This window comes from Phyllostomus hastatus, unplaced genomic scaffold (assembly GCF_019186645.2).
Source record: "Phyllostomus hastatus isolate PE091 unplaced genomic scaffold, TTU_PhHast_1.1 phas_contig_196, whole genome shotgun sequence".
Classification (NCBI taxonomy): Eukaryota; Metazoa; Chordata; class Mammalia; order Chiroptera; family Phyllostomidae; genus Phyllostomus; species Phyllostomus hastatus.
Genome location: NW_025333709.1, coordinates 31,313,232 through 31,332,155, shown reverse-complemented (window position 1 = coordinate 31,332,155; position 18,924 = coordinate 31,313,232). Strand labels below are relative to the sequence as shown.

General features: G+C 41.8%; 1 protein-coding gene across 2 annotated transcripts in view; it reads left to right on the top strand.

Annotated features, from left to right (window-relative positions):
- The window catches only part of LNX1 (ligand of numb-protein X 1), a 149,230-nt gene extending 130,342 nt beyond the window's left edge, over positions 1 to 18,888 (top strand). For both annotated transcript variants that reach the window (XM_045833917.1, XM_045833918.1), the window contains 5 exons: positions 6,635 to 6,769; positions 10,565 to 10,742; positions 12,435 to 12,687; positions 17,766 to 17,924; positions 18,310 to 18,888. In XM_045833917.1, coding sequence (XP_045689873.1) covers positions 6,635 to 6,769; positions 10,565 to 10,742; positions 12,435 to 12,687; positions 17,766 to 17,924; positions 18,310 to 18,445 — 861 coding nt within the window. In that variant the 3' untranslated portion in view covers positions 18,446 to 18,888. The remainder of the gene's footprint in view (positions 1 to 6,634; positions 6,770 to 10,564; positions 10,743 to 12,434; positions 12,688 to 17,765; positions 17,925 to 18,309) is intronic.
- Positions 18,889 to 18,924: the final 36 nt, after the last annotated feature.

Below are 18,924 nucleotides of genomic sequence, written 5' to 3'. Positions count from 1 at the left end.
CATTGACACACACCAGGTTTGCTTTCACGGAGCTCGTTTTATAGGGGATATCAGCTTATGGTGCACCCTTAGCTCATTCTGCACTTACGTTTCTGGCGCCCCCAGGGTTTTGCTCGGTGACAGGCACCTTTGTTTGTCCGAAGTCCTCTTGCTCACTGGAAGGAGGGTTAGGGCGAGGACTTCGTTTCTCCAGCTCATCGTGTAGTTCATTGCCACGTCAGCAGGAATAGCTGACAACTGCAGTATTTTCAGCCAGTAACCCTTTTCCGACGCCTCCTGACGTCTGCATTGCTGTGCGGGTCTGAGTGCCGTATGCAACCTCAGAGCTGGGCCGCAGTGCTGCCGTGTGGCCTGCACAGGAGCGCTGGGGCCCTCACTGTCACCTTTCACTTGATCAGCAATGATGAAGACAGACATCTCTGGAGGTCTTGGCTTCAAGGAACACAAAGACCACCCCCAGTGCGTGTGTGAAATGGCAAAATGGGAACTCCATCAGTGAGGCCCTGGGCGCAGCTGATCCACCAGCAAAAAAGCCCCTACTCTGTGCTGGCCAGACTAGAACTCATTTTCTGGGTTCAATTCTGTTGTGTGGGCATACACGTACACACACACACATACACAAGGTTTTTAGAGTGAGTCTAGAGTGTACCATGTTTTTGAGATAACTTGAAACTATGTTAAATATTGAAGAAATAGGAATATTTGACCTGGAAAGGTGAAGAGGTAAGGAAGGGCAATGAGAGCTATCTTCAGATAGGGTTGTCATGTGGAAATTGGTTTTGGGTTTCCCTAGAGGACATGGCTAGAACCAATGGGCAAGCAAGAAAATGGCAAATTTCAGCTCCACCTGAGGACAGACTTTCTAATTAGTGCTCTCTAAATGTGGCCCAGACCGCCATGGGACACAGTGAGGCCCCGGAGCATGGACTGGGGACAGCATGGTGGGGATCTGCAGGGGAACTGAAGCGTGGGCTGCAGAGGTGATGCTGATTAGATGATGCCCTTGACATCTCTTCCATGTCTGTGGCTTTCTGACTTGAGGAACTGATCCTCCACAGTTCCTGGGGCCTTGTGAGCACAGGATGGGCCACTGAGAAGGGGGCTTGAGCAGGTGCTGGAAGGCACGCTGATGTGGGGCAAGCCCAGACAGCGTAGGAAAACCATTCTTACATGTATATGTTGAAATCAGCTAAAGCTGGCTCTGGGAGCCTTGGAAAAGAAACCAGAGGGGTATGCAGATGCAGAGTGAGTTTGGTTTTTTTAAAGAAATAGTCATTAAAACCTCTGATGTTAATGGATGAAATGCTAAGTAGAGACAAACTCTGTAAACAGCTTATAGTATTATAAACCCAACTATACCTCTCACTGTAACAAGAGAGCCACCCCGTCCAGCACGGGTCTCCTGTGGGCCTATCCGGTGCTGTAAAGGGCACTGTGTGTGGTTCCTCTGCTCTGAGCAGCATGAGCTCCGGGCCCAACAGTCAGTTTGGATTTTCCTCTTCCAGGTGTTTCTATAGAGAAAATCCTGGGGCACTGGGGGTTGATGGTGGTGAGGTGAATGTGGGGACTCCTTACTTGAAACTATATTATAAAGCTAACACAAAAAAACACAGTGAGTGAACTCACATACATTGGGTACAGTTGGCCCAACATTTATTTAAGCATATGCATATATTTTTAAAGCAGCAAATGCTATAAACCATTTGGTTTAACTCCAGTCTCCTTTTACAAGGCTAGGGGAGAAATTTATACCTTGAAGTACAGGAACTCTGTCCACGCTTGCTCTGCCTTTATCCACGGCTGGCCCTCTCAGCCACCTCCTGGCCCCATGCCCTACGAGGGTGGTGGAAAGACCCTCCTGTTCAATAACTGGCTCTGCAGGACTCCTGTCCTGGTTCCTTGTGCAGGAGCATCTCTGAGTTTCACCGTTCTGTTGTGTGAAGTTCCCAGTCCATGCTACATCCTGAAATATGAGCAGTCCTTGTCAGCCATAGTGAATTTTGTAGGAAGAAGAACCATTTCTGGGCTGAACGTGATGGAAAGATGCTCTCAGACTCCTCTTTCTAACTCTTAGAGATGGAATTTTATTATTTTACAACAGGCTGAGTATAAATGAGGCTCCCAGACTATGTATGGCTCCCTCCTATGGCCTCTGCTTACTCCCATTAAATAGATAGTATTGTCCATTTTTAGTCAGATCTCAAACACTTCAAGAAAAACAGCTGTTAAACAGAACAATAAAAAAAAAGTTTTTTCCATGAGAAATGCTACTCAGTTTTAACCTTCCAGCTTTCTCTGAATATTAGGACTTCCAATTTTTTTTACACAGAAGTAATCAGTTCTGCCTCTGGAAACTCTAGTGTGTGTTACTCATACCTTTTCCATGGTGCCTGCTTCTGACTGTCCCTGAAGTAAGACAAGCTCCATGCGGGCAGGGGCCGTGCCCCCAAGGCTATTAGCGAAGTGCCTGGCCCAGGGCAAGCATACATCTGCTATGGGAACAGAATGGCTGCCAGCAAGCTAAGATCCACAGGGAGGACGTGGATGCCATTAGAATCCCTTCCCTTTAACACATAGAAAGGAGACAGGGAGTCCTGGCCAATGTGGCTCAGTTGGTTGGAGTGTCATCCTGTAAACCAAGGTTGTGGGTTCGATTCCCGGTCAGGGCAGATATCTAGGGTGCGGGTTCAGTCCCTGGTCAGGGACTGAAAGTCAACGAATCAATGTTCTTCTCTCACATCAATGTTTCTCTTTCCTTCTCTCTCCACCCCTTCTATTCTCTCTGAAATCAATGAGCATGTCCTCAGGTGAGGATAAAAAAAAAAAAGGAAAGAGGGAATTTAATGCTTGGGCTCTTGGAAGAGAAAGGAGTATATGGTACAGCGATTTGGCCATGCAGCTTGTAACCACTGTGTCCCGAGTTTGCCTAGAGCAAACTGGATGTTGAAGGGAGAGAGGGGAGAAAACTTCAAGTGGAAAGGATCTAGCTCTTGCCTTGGCTGCTGCTGGAGCTAGCCCCCATTGTCGAGCAGTCCCTTCATGCACACGGCACCACCCCGAGAGCTGCAGGAGGAGAGCTGCCCGCCTCCCACTTGTAGCACGTTTGGCGTTCGAACATTTATCTTTTGGGCTGGCCAAAATGTCCATTTAGTTTTTAGCATAAAAAACATTTTTCATTTTCACCAATAACTTTATTGATTTGGGTATTTTGAGTATGCTGGCTATCTCTTGCATGGTGAAACATTGATTATTCTCAATTAATGTCTCGATTTGATTGTTATCAACTTTGTCTACCTGACCGTGGAACACTGTCCAGTGAGAAATCTCCAGCGCGAAACTCCACAAACCACTTTGACATGTTCGATCAGCCACAGCACCTTCTTCTCCACACACTGCACAAATCTTTTTTGCATTTCAGTTGCATTTTTACCTTTATTGAAATAATAAAGCATAATACACCAACAATGTGTATTTTCTTCCATCTTCAGTATTAAAATGTGTACACAAAAATTCACCAATTTTGATTAGTTTTTTTTTTAATGCACGCTGATATGACAGCTGTTGCAATACAATCTAACAAAATAGTTTTTGAATGAAGTTCAAGAAAGCTAAGCGCTACCTGAGCCATCTTACAGAAAAGACCAAACGAACGTTTTGGCCAACCCATACATGACAGGGCTGCCGCACCCGCCTTCCTGGTGCACTCCTTCCTCTATCCCGTCCCTCAGCCGGCTCCCCTCACCCGCCTGCTCACACTCACTCCACATTCACACCAGAGTCACCTCCGTGGAAAGAAAAGATTGATACTAAGTGCTGCTTCTCTACACTGAATCCAGCTGTTCCCAAAAGTTGGAGCCAGGACAAACACATTAGCCCAAGTTCCACCTTCAACTTCAAAAGCTAGGAAAGAAAATGGATCAGATAGCATCTCCCTGAGAGCAATTTTATAAAGTGGCTGGTGAGAGCCAGGGACCCAGCCTTGCAGGGAATTTATTTCCACATAAATTGACACCAGGGGTATTTATTGGAGTGCTCTTCCCACCAACAACTTAATGCCGAAGTCAGCATTTGAAAGCCCAGTGAGAAATTCGCGCTGGACACTGTGAATTAAATAGCTCTTGCAGGCTGTTCCTGACATTTTGGATTTTGCCTGGCGAGTTGATTTGACATGTAAGTTTCAGATTTTCTCAACTGTTCTGAGGTGGCCAGGTCACGTTCCTGGTCCAGAGCAAATGTGAGCCAGCGTGCTGGCCTAGAGACAGACCTGCTGTCCGGATCTGTCTCAACATCGGAGTTTCCCTGTAGATAAACGAACCTGGGCTCAGCCATTGAAGTTTCGACTTGACCGTTTGCCACTTCTTATCTCTTAATAATTTTTGCTTCAGAAAATTTCCAGAGATAACCTCATTAAGATATGTGAGGCTTACAGCATAAAGGGACAGTGATTACAAAATACTCTTCTAAGAATTGAGTTTTGTTGGCTAATACCAGAGTTCTTTGTGTCAGCTTGCTTCATGATTGTTTCCTGGGCTTGTTATTTTTGCTCTGTTATGACATAGGCTTCCTATATGAAGAAAAACAGCAGGGGATTTGAGATAGTCGAAGGAACAGAGAAAGGGCAAGTGCCCGATGACTGGCTTTACGTGAGGGAACATGAGTGAATGACTTGTTCTTTTATTTTTTTTTAAGACTTTTTATATATTCATTCATTTTCAGAGAAAGGGAGGGAGAGAAACATCAATGTGTGGTTGCCTCTCATGCACTCCCCCTACTGGGGACCTGGTCTGCAACCCAGGCTTGTGCCCTGACTGGGAATCAAACAGGTGACTGTTTGGTTTGCAGGCTGGCACTCAGTCCACTGAGCCACACCAGCCAGGGCTTCATATTTCCTTCTGAGTCTTGTTTGGTAGGATTTTCTAAATTTAAAAAAGGCAAAAGATTTATATGATCTGAAGAGAAACCAGAGTATTGGATTTTCTAAATTTATGTGAAATGAATCAACTCAACTGGCCAACTGTCTATCATGATGTTTACAATAGACATGCTTATGGTGCTTCAGCACTTTTTTATAATGTTCATCTAGCCCTGACTGGTGTGGCTCAGTTGGTTGGACAATCATCCTGTAAACCAAAAGGTCACAAGTTCAATTCCTGGTCTGAATACATGCCTGTGTTGCGAGCTGGGGTGCATGCATGCACATGAGGCAATCAATTGATGTTTCTCTTGCACATCAATATTTCTCTTCCTCTCTCCCTCCCTTCTCCTCACTAAAATCAATAAGCATGTCTTCAGGAGAGGATAAAAGAAAGTTCATCTAATATGCAACCACCTAATTGATGACCCGTAGGTTTTAAGGTTGGCCTGAAAGAGAGACATTTATTAATATAAGGATGCAGAGTTGTGAAGGTTTGGGCTGATCAGTGCTGGCCAACAGTGGGGATCTGGTTTCATTGGTGGGTTCTATGGCTTTAGGTCTGAAAAACAAGGTCCCAGTTCTTGACAGTGAGAGTGCGTTATGCGGTGTGGGAAGATGCAGAGAGACCAGGAGCAAAAAGCTCATGGACAAGAGCGTGGATTTTCGAGGGCCTCCTTTCATGACCTGACCTTTTTGTGGTCTGGTGACCATTCCTGTGGCTGGAGAAGACTGGCAGGCTAAAGTCCAGCTCTGCTGTGGTTGTGAGTGGTCAGGGGATGGGATGAAGAGAGGAACCCCTGAAACTTACTCCTCTCTTTCTTGTTGGCAAATCTAGTGTTTTGGAGCGGCCCCTTCTGCCCCTTCTGATTAAATCTAACCACGCCACAGCCACTGTTAGCTCTTACTAGAGTAATGGGGGAGCACAAGTGGCTACTTCACGGGGCTGTCAGGGAGCCCTGCTTATGTAGGTTTACCAAGTCCAAGGCCTAGTCCAACTGCCCTGCAGATCTGGGGCTGCAATACTCAGCAGCTCTGGAATGATGACCTGTGCTCTCCGACACACATCCGACTCAGCTGGGGCGGAAAGCCAGTTTGTAACTGACGGTGTGGAGTGGACCTTTCCAATAAGCAATGCATTTGCGATGTGGCGTGCTCTGTCCAAGTACCAATGTACATTGCACAGGGGACTAGAAGTCAGAATTAATGGCAGCCACATAAAAAAGAAGGGATCCAGGCAAAGGCCTTTAATCGACTTGTGTTAGAACCCACGAAGTCACCCCTGTAGCCCTGAAGTGCCCATCTTCTCCAACCCCCAAGTGTCTGAAACCATCAGATGCAGAATTTCTCTCCCTGCAGTAGCCATTTGCTGCTACTAACTCTACTTCTTTTTCTTTACTGTTTATCCTTGGTAGTAGGCCTTGGGTCTGGGATTTCACTAGGCTGCTGCTTTACATTGTGCACCGCATTCTATCTGAAAAGTTTCTTCAGACAGAGTTTCAGGCTGTGTACCGTAGAGCCATTTATTAAATAAAGGTTAAAGGAAATGCCTCTTGTGGTCTTATCAAATTACAAAGTGGGCACCACCATGAGAAATACTAGAAACCACTTTTTTCCCATAAAATGCGTAAACCCCAACTCACATGTTGGTAAGCAACACATGGGTGCCGGGTACTTTGGATGGGAGCCCAGAGTGGCTAACGCATGTGTCTTATCGCCCAGGCCAGTGACCGGCGCATTCACCTCGTCGTGTCCCGCCAGGTCCGTCAGCAGAGCCCTGACATCTTTCAGGAAGCCGGCTGGAGCAGCAACGGCAGCCAGTCCCCAGGGCCGGAGGACAGGAGCCACACTCCCAAGGTGAGGCCCGGCCAGGGTACGCCCACTGCTTCTGCGGGGAACCATTTCTTGGGAAGGCTGCACTTCAACATTTCTACGTGTCGTCTGTGGGCTCTATCACTTACACACTATGTGGTTTGTCTGGTAAAACAAAGAGCCCAGAGCCCCATCTTCAAGACCTGGTGGGGTAACATGTGTCTCCCATCTAAGCCGGAGAAAGGACGGTGCAGGAGAGGCTGGAAACCTGATCTTGCAGACCTCATACAGGGACCTTGTTTCCAGTCTAAGCCAAATAACTGTCATGTTTTTTTTTTCCAAGTCACTTTCTTTAAGGACTGTTTTTCATTCACTTTGAAATGAAACAAGAGGTTTACTTGGCTTCTGGATTTTGAAGTTCCCAGTCTGCCTGAAAATGAACAATTCCCCTGCTATTTTTAGTATGTTTGTTTTTGCAGAAGGACCCAAGAAATAATATAAACACTTGAAGTTCATGTAATATTAGGGTGTGGTGGGGATTGGGGCAAACCAAAAAGTACATGTCCTATCTTATGGAATTCAAATCTAGGAAAAAAATTTAGAACTGTGAATGAAAGCAGAATGTATCTGCAGGCAGAATGCATCCTTCAGGTAGGCAAACTGACATGAGATCACTCAGCCCAATTTCTGCTTCTGTCTGTGGCCGATATTAGAGGCAATGCTATAGCCTCTCCATTTGGGCGAGTGTCTAAGCAACACAAACCTTGCTTAGACCAAACCGAGTCCGAGTCCCACAGCCTTGGCTTGGCATCCTATTGTGATGGCAATGAGTTTCCAGCCATTGTTTCTTCTGGGATCTGGTTTCATTAAATCACTTGCAACTTAAAAAATAAAAAATCTTACAGATAGCCCATTCTTCTTGCATCAAATTAGGGAATGCCTACATACCACATCAGGCTATGCTTCAGTTTGGAACAACTCACAAGTTTGAATCTTTGAACAATGTATATAGAAACAATCCTGAGATTTTGATTTTGGGACTTCTCTCTGCTTTGTAGGCTGTTAATTACACAGCCTACAGGGCTACGCCCCCTCCCCATTTCACCAGCCATCCGGCCAAACCAGCCATGCCCCATAAATCTATAAATCCCAGGTTTATTTACAATAAATAAGCAATCTCAGTAGACCAAGCACCCCCTGCTAAACCATTTTATGGATAAGAATTCCAGGGTGTCTTTTCACTAGTAAACACTATTAGCTTGTTTAAATTAAGCTACTGCTATTTATTCATAGAGAACTAGTTGATTCTCTTAAAGTTTTATTCTGGTTAACTAATTGTAGGGAAATTAACTAGACTCTATTGTAGCTCATTAAATCACTAAAATGAAGCTTCCACCAGCACTGTGGTTGTAATAATTCCTCCCACCAAATCATAATGAATCGTGGAAAGAGCCCGGATGAGCTGATCAAATTTTTGCTGAGGTCCCAATTTTCCTCTTTACATCTATATTTCACTGATCAGACTTTTTTAAATGTTGAGTCTTGGTTTGTCTGCTCTGACCTACTTAAGTGGAAAATAATATTCCTCCCTTTTCCTAAAGGTGTACCTGGCCAATCTGTACATTATTCAAGCAATGTTTATTCACAACAAAATAATTAAAGCTTCATGAATTCCTATTAACTGGAGTGGCAGGAGAGAAGCCAGTGTAACTTCTGGAATAGTTCATAATACATGTAGCTTTGCTCCTCTCAAATGAATTTTGTGACACATTTTCTTTTAACCAAAGTATTCTTGGGTAAAAGTCCAATCTTCCGTTTGGTGACATTTCATTTAATTAATCTGTTTCATAGATTACCTTATTACAAATCTCACTGGCTAAATACTATGAGAAACCCAAATAACAATAAAAGATGTTCAAAGCTACTACAAAGAAAGACAAATTATTGGAATCGTTGTTTTCACCTGGGAAAATATCAATATTGATAAAACCCAGTACTGGAAGAATTCTGAGAAATCAGCATTTTCCACAATGTATTAGTAAAATTATAAATGATATAACTATTTTGAAGGTTATTCATGAATATTTATTGCCCAGATGCTTTGATTTAGCCATTGTCATTCTAGGCCATTGGCCTAAAAAAATAGTTACACCTGCGCAAGATACGTGTGCATAAAGATGTTCACAGTGTCCTGTTTAATTTCTCAGAAGACGGCAAACCACCTGTCCTCAGTGGGGATATAACATCCACAGCTGTTCAAGGATGATAGTGTGTGTGAGATGTATTTGTCTTCTAGAATATTTCATATTGTGCTTCAGACATCACCTTGGGAGATTGATCAGCTACCCATACAACACCTGTGCCCCACACGTGGAAAGAATGAAATGAAGCTCTTCTCTGTGAGCCTCAGGAGTAAATGCTTCATGAATATTCCCAGGAATGAGCTGAAGCAACAGGGCAGCCAGCAGGAGTCTCTGGGTTTAGAACTCTTGCCAAGCTGGGGGCACTTCAGAACTGCCTGCATCTCCAAGTGGGGCCCTTTTGAGAGATGTTTGTGATTAAAGGAAGGGACATCCTGCATCTAATTGCTTTTCAAAAGGGAAAGGTCATGTGCCGAGAATGGATCTTGAGAGCCCTTCTAAGTTTACTCCTTGGTCTCAGCTGGAGCGCTAGGACTGTTACTTGTCTTAGTCTGAAACTCTTCTCTGAAGAAAGTCCCATTTCAGTTTTATAACCCACATCTGATAACCATTATCTTCCAGGTTCTGGGGTTTACATAAACACAGTCCAGACCTTACAAGTAACATATAGCTGTAACATATATCTTGCCATAATTATTCATAATTCTGATTTATTATTCTATTACTACCAAAAACAGTTTGTGGCAATTTGCAGTGTATCCATCCATTTATTCAACAAACATGTACTTACCGTCTTCAATGCACTAAATGCCAGGTGCACAGTCATGGGCCGTTACTCTATACAATAAGGCCATTAAAACAGACACGGGTAACTTAAAAACATCGGAAATCGAGATAATAAGTATAAAGCCTATGCGAAAGCCTAGGCTTATCGTGCTTCATAATGAAGCATTTAAAATTAACCCTGTGCATGCGAGTAATAGTTCTATAAGATGTCAACAATCAGACTTACAAAAGTTTCCTATTAATCTGATCTGTTCAATAGATAATGTACATACAGGGTCCAAACGGATGGGATGTGTTAAGCCTCACCTGCCCGGATCTGTGCATTTCCACCTACCCGCAACGAAACCACTTTTCCTTCTAGTTTCTTGATGGAAATGCAAATAGTAATACAAATTCTCATTCTCCCCTCAGATGAGTTTTTAGTTTTTTTCTATGTAATCTACTGTTTTTCTTTGAGTTTATAATTGACTACTTACATAAATTAAAGTGACTACTTTATAAATTGACTACTTACATAACTTAAAATATAGTTACTTTTTTTAAACTTAGGAAAATTTCTGATATTCATGAATGACAAAGAGTTTTATGAAATGTTGACTCACTACTATCAGGAATGAATGAATCACTTGAAAAATGGGATGCTGTTTCACTTCATATACTTGATATTTCCCCAGTGGTCTCCAACCTGTTCCTCCTTCCATGTTACTGGTCCTGTGTGCAATGTAAACGTCCTCCGAATCACCCTATAGAATTCAGGATGGCGCTCTGCTGAGTGGGGGGGGGCAAAGCAAGGGTTCTCTGTGTGTGCCCCTCTGTGAGACCAAGTACCACCATCATACATTGTACACATGCAATTTTGGTAGTTTTTGTATGTAGGAAATACAAACTCATGTTTTTCTGTCTGTGCCTTTAGCCCCTCCATCCTGCGGTTACTTGTCATGAGAAGGTGGTTACTGTCCGAAAAGATCCCAGTGAATCTCTCGGCATGACCGTTGCAGGGGGAGCGTCCCACAGGGAGTGGGACTTGCCGATCTACGTCATCAGTGTTGAGCCCGGAGGAGTCATAAGCAGAGACGGAAGAATAAAAACAGGTAAGAAGTAGAGACTTCAGGTTCTGGAGCAGCAGTGTGAAAAGGAATTAGCAGCTAACTGTTTCCAGATTTAACGAGAGAATGTGAGGGTGCTCTGGCCAGGACATCTGTTACCCATTGACCTTGATGGGTTTGAGTGTAGTTGCTGGACTGGATTTCACCTCGCTCAGTTCATGTGGGTGCCATCTTGTGTGTTAGTAAAAAGCAAGTATTGCAAACTATGCTAAGAATTCATAGGAAAATGCTACAGTTATGGAGAAGTTGCTTCCATTAAATGGTATAATCTAGTTCCCTTTATTCTAAATGATTCTTTGCTGGATTGATCCAATGTTGCAACTGTTCATGAATTGTCCCATTTTATGGGTTGGATAGAAATAATTGGATAGACTTGGATTAAATAAATATTAAGTGAAAGTACCACTCAATAGGTATTTTCCCACTAGTGACACGTCTCATTATGTGCCCTGGACTCCTGGAATGATGATGGCGAATTGTAGCCTTAGTAATATTGTCAGTTCACAGATAGAGGCAGCTCAGATGGTTGAGCAATTATGTTATTTAAGGATTCAGACTCAAAAAATAAAATGTGAGAAGTTTCTGAAGTACAGTCGCTCAGCCTGTGGAGCCAGAGGGGGGTGGGATGTTAAGGGATTTAGTCAGCCAACCTGATGGTGCTTCTTGTGTGGTCAGAAAGGACTCAAGCAAGGCCTTTCCTATATTTTCCCTATTTTTTAATTCTTGCTATGGTTATTCTGTGTAAAAAAAGCTAGTCAGAGGTGGCAGAAAATCAGGGTGAAGATGAAATAGAAAATGGAGGCAGGGGAGATATGCTTTTTAGTTTCTCTTGCTTTTGTTTTTCACCCAAGCACCTGGGTGGAGAATAATGAGGTCAACCAAGAAGTGACCTGTTAGTGAAACATGAGCAGATGATTATACAGTATGATGTATGGGAATGGTACAGCCTGCTTAGCCAGTGGTAGTTCTTAGCACCTTTGCAATGAAGAGAAATAACTCTTCCCTCCCTCCCTCCCTTCCTCCCTCTCTCTCTCTCTTTCTTCCTTTCTTCTTTCTTTCTTTCTAACTTTACTCCTCTTTATTGGTGTGACACTAGTTAACAAAATTATACAGGTGCACAATTCTACAACTTCTTTCTTCCTCTTTAAGAACACAGTTCCATGGTCCATTTTTTTTCTTAACTCCTGTCAACTCCTCTCCAGATACTCTAAGGGGTAGCTTCTTATTCATTTATTCAAACTACATTTATTAGGTGCCTACCACACACTAGGCTCTGTGCAGGCACTAAAAGCTTTTGCCAAGTGCTCTCCCTTTGTGCTAAAAACAGGAAACAAAAATGGGAGTGGAGATGCAAGTTTTCTTTGATTAAGTGGTAAATGAGGCTAATCTTCCTTCCTCCCCCCACCCCCTTTTTTTAAGGCAAGAGCCACACATCAATGGGTATGCTTTAGAAACCTCCAAACGTGACTTACAGAACTTAGAACGTTTTGGAGCATGCACACAGTTCACCATTTGCTGTGTGAGAATCCAGCCTCATATCAGTGCAAGAAGCTAATTGACATGCCCCTCAACATCACTACTTCCTGCATCCCAGTCACTCCCTGCCCCTTTGCACTTTACATAGAAGGTCCTATTTGCTCTCCTTCTAAGGATGGCTTCTGCTTCTCTGACCATCAGGTGACATTTTATTGAATGTGAATGGAATAGAACTAACAGAGGTCAGCCGGAGCAAGGCCGTTGCACTACTGAAAAGCACGTCCTCCTCGGTGGTTCTTAAAGTCTTGGAAGTCAAACAATGTGAGCCCCAGGAAGACTGTGGCAGCCCAGCAGCCCTGGACGCCAACCACAACACAGCCCCGGACGCCAACCACAACACAGCCCCAGCTGGTGACTGGTCCCCGTCCTGGGTCATGTGGCTGGAATTACCAGGGTGAGTCCCACTGAGAGATCCTTGGGGAGGATGCACAGAAAAGGATTTCGGGTGGCCCTGGGAAGAAATAACTGTATTTCTTAGACCACTATTGGACTCTTGGGCTGATTTATGGCACTAGTATATTAATGAACCCTGGGCTTGGTTATGAGACAATTTGAAATAATTGAATTCCCTTTTGTAACTGAAAATGCATGCAGAAATCATAGGGCAGAGAAGAAAGCTTGGATGTGGCAACACTATTAGGCATTCACAATGAGTCAGTCACAGGTCTGCCACGTACAGTTGCTCCTGCAATGGGGAGTTCACACACCCTGGAGCAGGGGCAGGTTCACCCTTCCCTCATCTGCTAGCGGTACAGCCCTAGGAACTTGCACAGAGGATGATCCCCTTCTGTGGTTTTACCTCTTTAGCTTTTGGGTGGCCCAGCTAAACATAAAGTAACACAGCAGAACATTTTACTGTGACTGCATGTTTAAGCATGTTGACTGAGGACGTGTTTGATCTTCTCGCACTAGTTTCTATTCTCGTGAGGTTCTTGTATAAAACTTGAGGAAGCAGCTGAGCTGTCATTTTAGTGAGATGACTAGATTCTTACAGTAGAGCCATTTTTTTGTCTCAGAGACACTCTGGGACAGGATTTGGGGGGTAGCCTTGCTCAATGGCTGTATACCGAAATTAAGTATTTGGAGGACAGGTAAGCTGGGGTCTGCTCACCTGCATCAGAGCGTAAATTCTTGACCTTCGAAAGATTCTTACTAATTTCAAATGTGTGATTTAAATGTTAAACAATAGAGTCACTGAACATATATGCTGATTAGGATTAAATGAATGAATGAAAGCAGGATGTGTAGCTTTAGAACATTTTTTGAGGGTGGAGATATTGTCAGTCTCTCTCGTTCTTTTTAGTAATTTTAAATGAGGTTGGGGAAAAACAATCCCTGGCTCAAATACAAAGCGACCTAGATTCCTTTTTGAGCTTTCAGTAATTGATAAATTTTAAATGAGTGCGTTTTCAAACAGTCAAAAACTGGGCATTGAGGCAGTTTAAAAATCTTGAAACATTTTAGAACTGAGCCTAGGTGGAAGAGTTACTTTTATTGTTAAAAACATCTTTTTGAAACTGCTACCTAATGTAGATCACCTTTTAAATTTTGTGCTTCAAAGCTATTTTGTTATGTAGTCCAGGTTCATGTAAGATGGGACAAATGCAAGATGCTTTTTATTCCAAACATAAACAAGTGAATGGTTCTCTTTCCCTCCTTTTTCACTTTGTCTTGGGAGAGCACCTTCCTGCTTTTGCCAGAAGAATCTGGATTTGCTCATTCTTTTAAAAGAAGAGTAGAAAGGCAATGTGAAACAGTGCCAGCAGGGACAACCCTGGTTTTCAGTCACCATGGCTATTCTCAGTCTCCTTCCTCTCCTCCTCACAGTAATCTGATGAGCACATTACAAAATTCAGGGGCCACGAAAGCATACAGAGGGAAAGGTCTAGTCTCCCACCCCTGCTCCCTCAGACCCGCTCAACAGTCAGTCACACGTGTATCTTCCCAGGCAGTACCTATGTTAGGGGATGGCCAACTTTCTGAAAAGGGTCAGCGATTAGGCTTTGTGGGTCATACTGTCTCTGTCCCAACTCTTCAGCTCTGCTGTGGCAGCATGAAAGCAGCCACAGGCAATATGTAAATGAGCGGGCATGGCTGTTTATTTGCAAAACCAGGTGGTGGGACTGAGCTGTAGTTTGTTGACCTCTTGTTTATGTGTATCTGTACACACAGTGGTAGCATGCACATTATTATGTACCAATGAGTCTTTAAAAAAATTTTAATATATCTTGGGTATCACTTCATGCCAGTACATACTAAGCTGTCTCGTTCTTTCAACGGCTTAATATACCCTATTGTGTCAACGTACCACAATGTATTGAATTGATAGTGGACACTTAGGTTGTTTTCCATACTGACTTTCACAAACAATGCTACAGTAAGAATTCATAAGGAGTGTACAGGGACAGCATCCACTACCAACAGGAACTTGTATCAGTTTGCCTGGACATGCTAGGTCACACTCTTTGACCTTGTAGGCATTGCATCACTGTTAACTGGCATCGAGTCATGGTGCAGAGAAGTGAGGCCCACTTCATTGCTTCCCATCTTTGTGTGGCTTGGTCTTTTCACCTTAATATTAAAAATAACTTGTTATTTGGGTTCTTTTTCAGGGAGTCCTGATATGTATTAGATATCTTTGTGTTCCGTATCTCATCCATTTTCTCTTCAACAGTTTATTTCCATTGGTTTCTTTCCGTATTTTGATCTGTCCTTCACATCCCTTACTGTGTTTTCAGTAGTATCTGTTTTTGTAGTCACTTCTGTTGGTTCGTTTATTCTTGTCTCATATCTTCCTTGAAATCTTGTATCTCTACATTGATCTCACTTAGGAATTATTTCAGAAGTAGTTTAAATTCACAGTAATATGGCTGTTAAAAATTTCATTTTCTATAGCAGCATTTCTTTGGTGAGTGGTTTCTGTCTTACAGTTATTACTGTTACTATTGTTACTTTCCACTTTCGTAGTGTGTCTGCTGACTCTTTAATCTTTGTCTTTAGTTCTTTAATCTTTACTTCTCCCACACCAGCAAAGATCAGCCTTGCATGGAGGGTGGCTCACATTGCACGTCTCTCTCCTCCACCCTACCAACCACACTGACAGGCTCCTTCCTGTCCCTATGGGTTGTCTGTCTGGGTTATTACCTCACTCGTGCCCTTCTCCACCACAGTGGGCCCAGTGGGTCTGCTAATGGTCGGCCTTCCTCCTTCTGGTGTTCCCATGTAGAATGGGTGATTTGCCTAGCAGTGGATCATTCATGATGGCCCCCAGGGCTCTACCGGCTTGGCCTGCACTCTCCAGCTGTGGGAACTTCCTCTTCCATCCCCACTCTTTGACTCACTGCCCTTGCAAGTTCACCTGCGTATATGGTTACTCAGTTTTAAGATGGAGTTTCCACTTCTATGTTCAAGTTTCCTAGTTGCTAATTTAGTAATTTTAAAAAAAGCAAAAGGATACAACTAAAATAGGAATAGGAGCATCAATTACGCATTTTCACAATCATGCTGTACAACAACCAGCTGCAAAACCTCAGCAGAAAGTTATATATTTACCTAGGATTTGCCTGTTTGTGGCAAAAATCCCACTGATGATCTTATGGCTGAGTCCTGAATCAGAATAGGGAAAACACCACAAAGTTATGCAAGCAGGCATGGATGCCTGGAAAGGGTGACTGCTGGGGGCCAGCAATGCAATTATTTTGCCACAGTATGGAAGAACAAGGAGGTATTACTTGTTTCGAACATGTTGAGTATGAGATAACAGTGGGACCTCCAACTTTGTAAATGTCAGCTCTGGAATTATCAAAGTACTGACGAACGCAAAGAATCTCTGTATATAGGCTATATCTAATGATATTTACCTTATGGATTACTCTGAAGAGCTTATACTTATTTAAAATAATAAACATATTACATGTTAACAGTCTTTTCTAAGAAAAGCAGGATTTTTACAAATTAGAAGATCAGTAGTGTGTATTCTTGCAAACCTCTTTAATGTTTGGCTTAACAGATGGTATCTGGACTCTCCTTTCGGTTGCCAGATCACCTATCACGTGCTCTCTGGAAAAACACCACTGCGTGCTCATAAAAAAATGAGTGAAAGGCAAACAGTATCTTACTATTATGATACAAATGTATTTTTTTTTATCTCCGGACACTGAAAGGCACATAACTTGAGAGCCACATTTTGGTAATGTAGGGGCTCACTGAAACACTGAGATCCAATGAGAAGTGGGCTGAGGAAAGGGGTTGAAAGCCATTGAAGGAACAGCTAGTGAACAAAAACACGGACCCTTCCAGAGCAGCTAAAGACTTCCCCATACTTAACACCATACTTAACTCCTTTCGACAGAGTTTAAATTATTTTTAAGGTAACCATAATTTCTTATTTGGAAAAATTACCAAGCTCCTTGTTATTCTTTATACTTTAGCACATCTTTGATTTGTCCTATAATAAGTTCAAAATAGGAAAAAGCTCACAAGTAAATTCAGAGTTTAACAAATGTTACTGACCAACGCTGCGACTTAATAAAACATTTAACAAGACGTTTTATTGTTTTTTTCAAAAATCAGTTAATATTTTAAGGTACAGCTTATAAACAATATCTTGATTTTTTTTTTTATGAACATGTTAATTTTCTTTCCAATTAGTTTCTGGGCTGGGGGATTTTAGAGCCAAATCCAGCTTCTGACACACAACCTCTATCATCACTGTGACACAGTTTGCTTGTAGCCTGCACCTATGTTAACAGTGACCCAATAGCCACTGAATAGTAAAAGAACGCTTCTTCAAATCTCCTTTTCTATTTTAGCTGAGGATTCTACTCATTTACAAACACCTGTGGTCTCTCCTTCTCCCAGTCCTTCTATAACTTGCTATTCCATTTACTGCCAGTTTTCTCTCCTCCTATATGAATCATTCTCACAATCTTTAAGTGTACAATTTCCATTCATTTTATGCCTGCATGTCTTTATAGCCTTTATTAAATATGGAGAACTACATATAAACTAGTATTTTCCAAAAGTAAAAATTTCAACAAATGCATTAATTAGGGTAGGTTTAATATTTTTCACTGAAATTAATCATTTACTCAAATTATTTTGCCTTCATTAAAAATCGTATCTACAGGTAAATAAAAATGACATAAGTATGCTTGAATTTGGTTCACCTATAAGGCTTTATGCATATTCAACTTTGTTTAGTATAAATTGAAGCATTAAATCTTCAAGCCAAAAATATGATTACCTTTCCCAGCAGACATATAAGCAAAACATAATAGATGGTGTGATTTTAAAAGGGTGTTTAGCAATGGAAAATGGAAGTTCAATCAATGGGTTATGACATAATTTTGAGTGAGGCCCAACCAGTGCTATTTACTCTAAAAAATAATGCCAAAAGAAGGAATGGGAATTATTAACTATGAGTTCAACTTAACTATGCTTATATATTGATTAGACTACATTCTATTTCAGGTACCTGTATAACTGTAAAGATGTCATACTACGAAGAAACACAGCTGGAAGTCTGGGGTTCTGCATTGTAGGAGGTTATGAAGAATACAATGGGAACAAACCTTTTTTTATCAAATCCATTGTTGAAGGAACACCAGCATACAATGATGGAAGAATTAGGTAATGATAACTATTTAACAAAAAAAACCCCTATTATACATGTCAAAGCTTGGCCCAACTTGAAATAATGCATGTATTTATTATACCTTTTTTATTGGTAAGAAATTAAACACATCTACATAGCATTCAATCTAAGAAACCCAAAATAATTGTAAGTTACTTGGTCCCACACAGCAACTTCCTTCACTTTTGGCATCCCTTCCAATGCAAGCTGAGTGGGTCGAGTTTGCAGAATTTAAATGAGGGATGGGAAAAAAATCTTAGTGAGAAATAATGTAATTAAAATAGATGTAGCAAAAATTAGGACCATCAAATAAACCTGAATTAACTTCAGCTGTGGAGCAAAACGGTAACTATACACCTTGCTTTGTGTGTTCTGTTTCAGATGTGGTGACATTCTTCTGGCTGTGAACGGCAGAAGCACATCAGGAATGACGCATGCCTGCTTGGCGAGGATGCTCAAAGAACTTAAAGGAAAGATCACTCTGACCATTGTTTCTTGGCCTGGCACTTTTTTATAGAACGATGGGTCATAGAAAAACAGAAAATCACAATTAAGTTTAAACAATGTATTTATCTTGTCATTTTTTTGTATTTAAAGAATACACTGAAAAAATGTGAACTTTAATGTCAGCAAAAATATGATGTAATGGAAGCCAATTACACCTCAAAATATAATTCTCCAAACATAACATTACTAATAGTTTTTATTCAGTGTGGAGGATTTTGCATCACTAAACTTTATATTTTTCTATTTAATAAAAAGCTCTTAAACAGATGAAATGATTTGTATGCCCCCGATGAATTCAAATCATACAACTAAATTAAAAATCTGGTATATGCTGAGGTCTGCAAGGGTACATTCTAGGTGTTTTAAAATAATTTACACCCAGAGGATTTTATAAGTTAATTGCCAAAAAATGTTCCTTTCATCAAATGAGAAATAAATATTTTTTAAAAATTATAGGTGTCTTTAAGTATGTGATACTAAATTCATTTG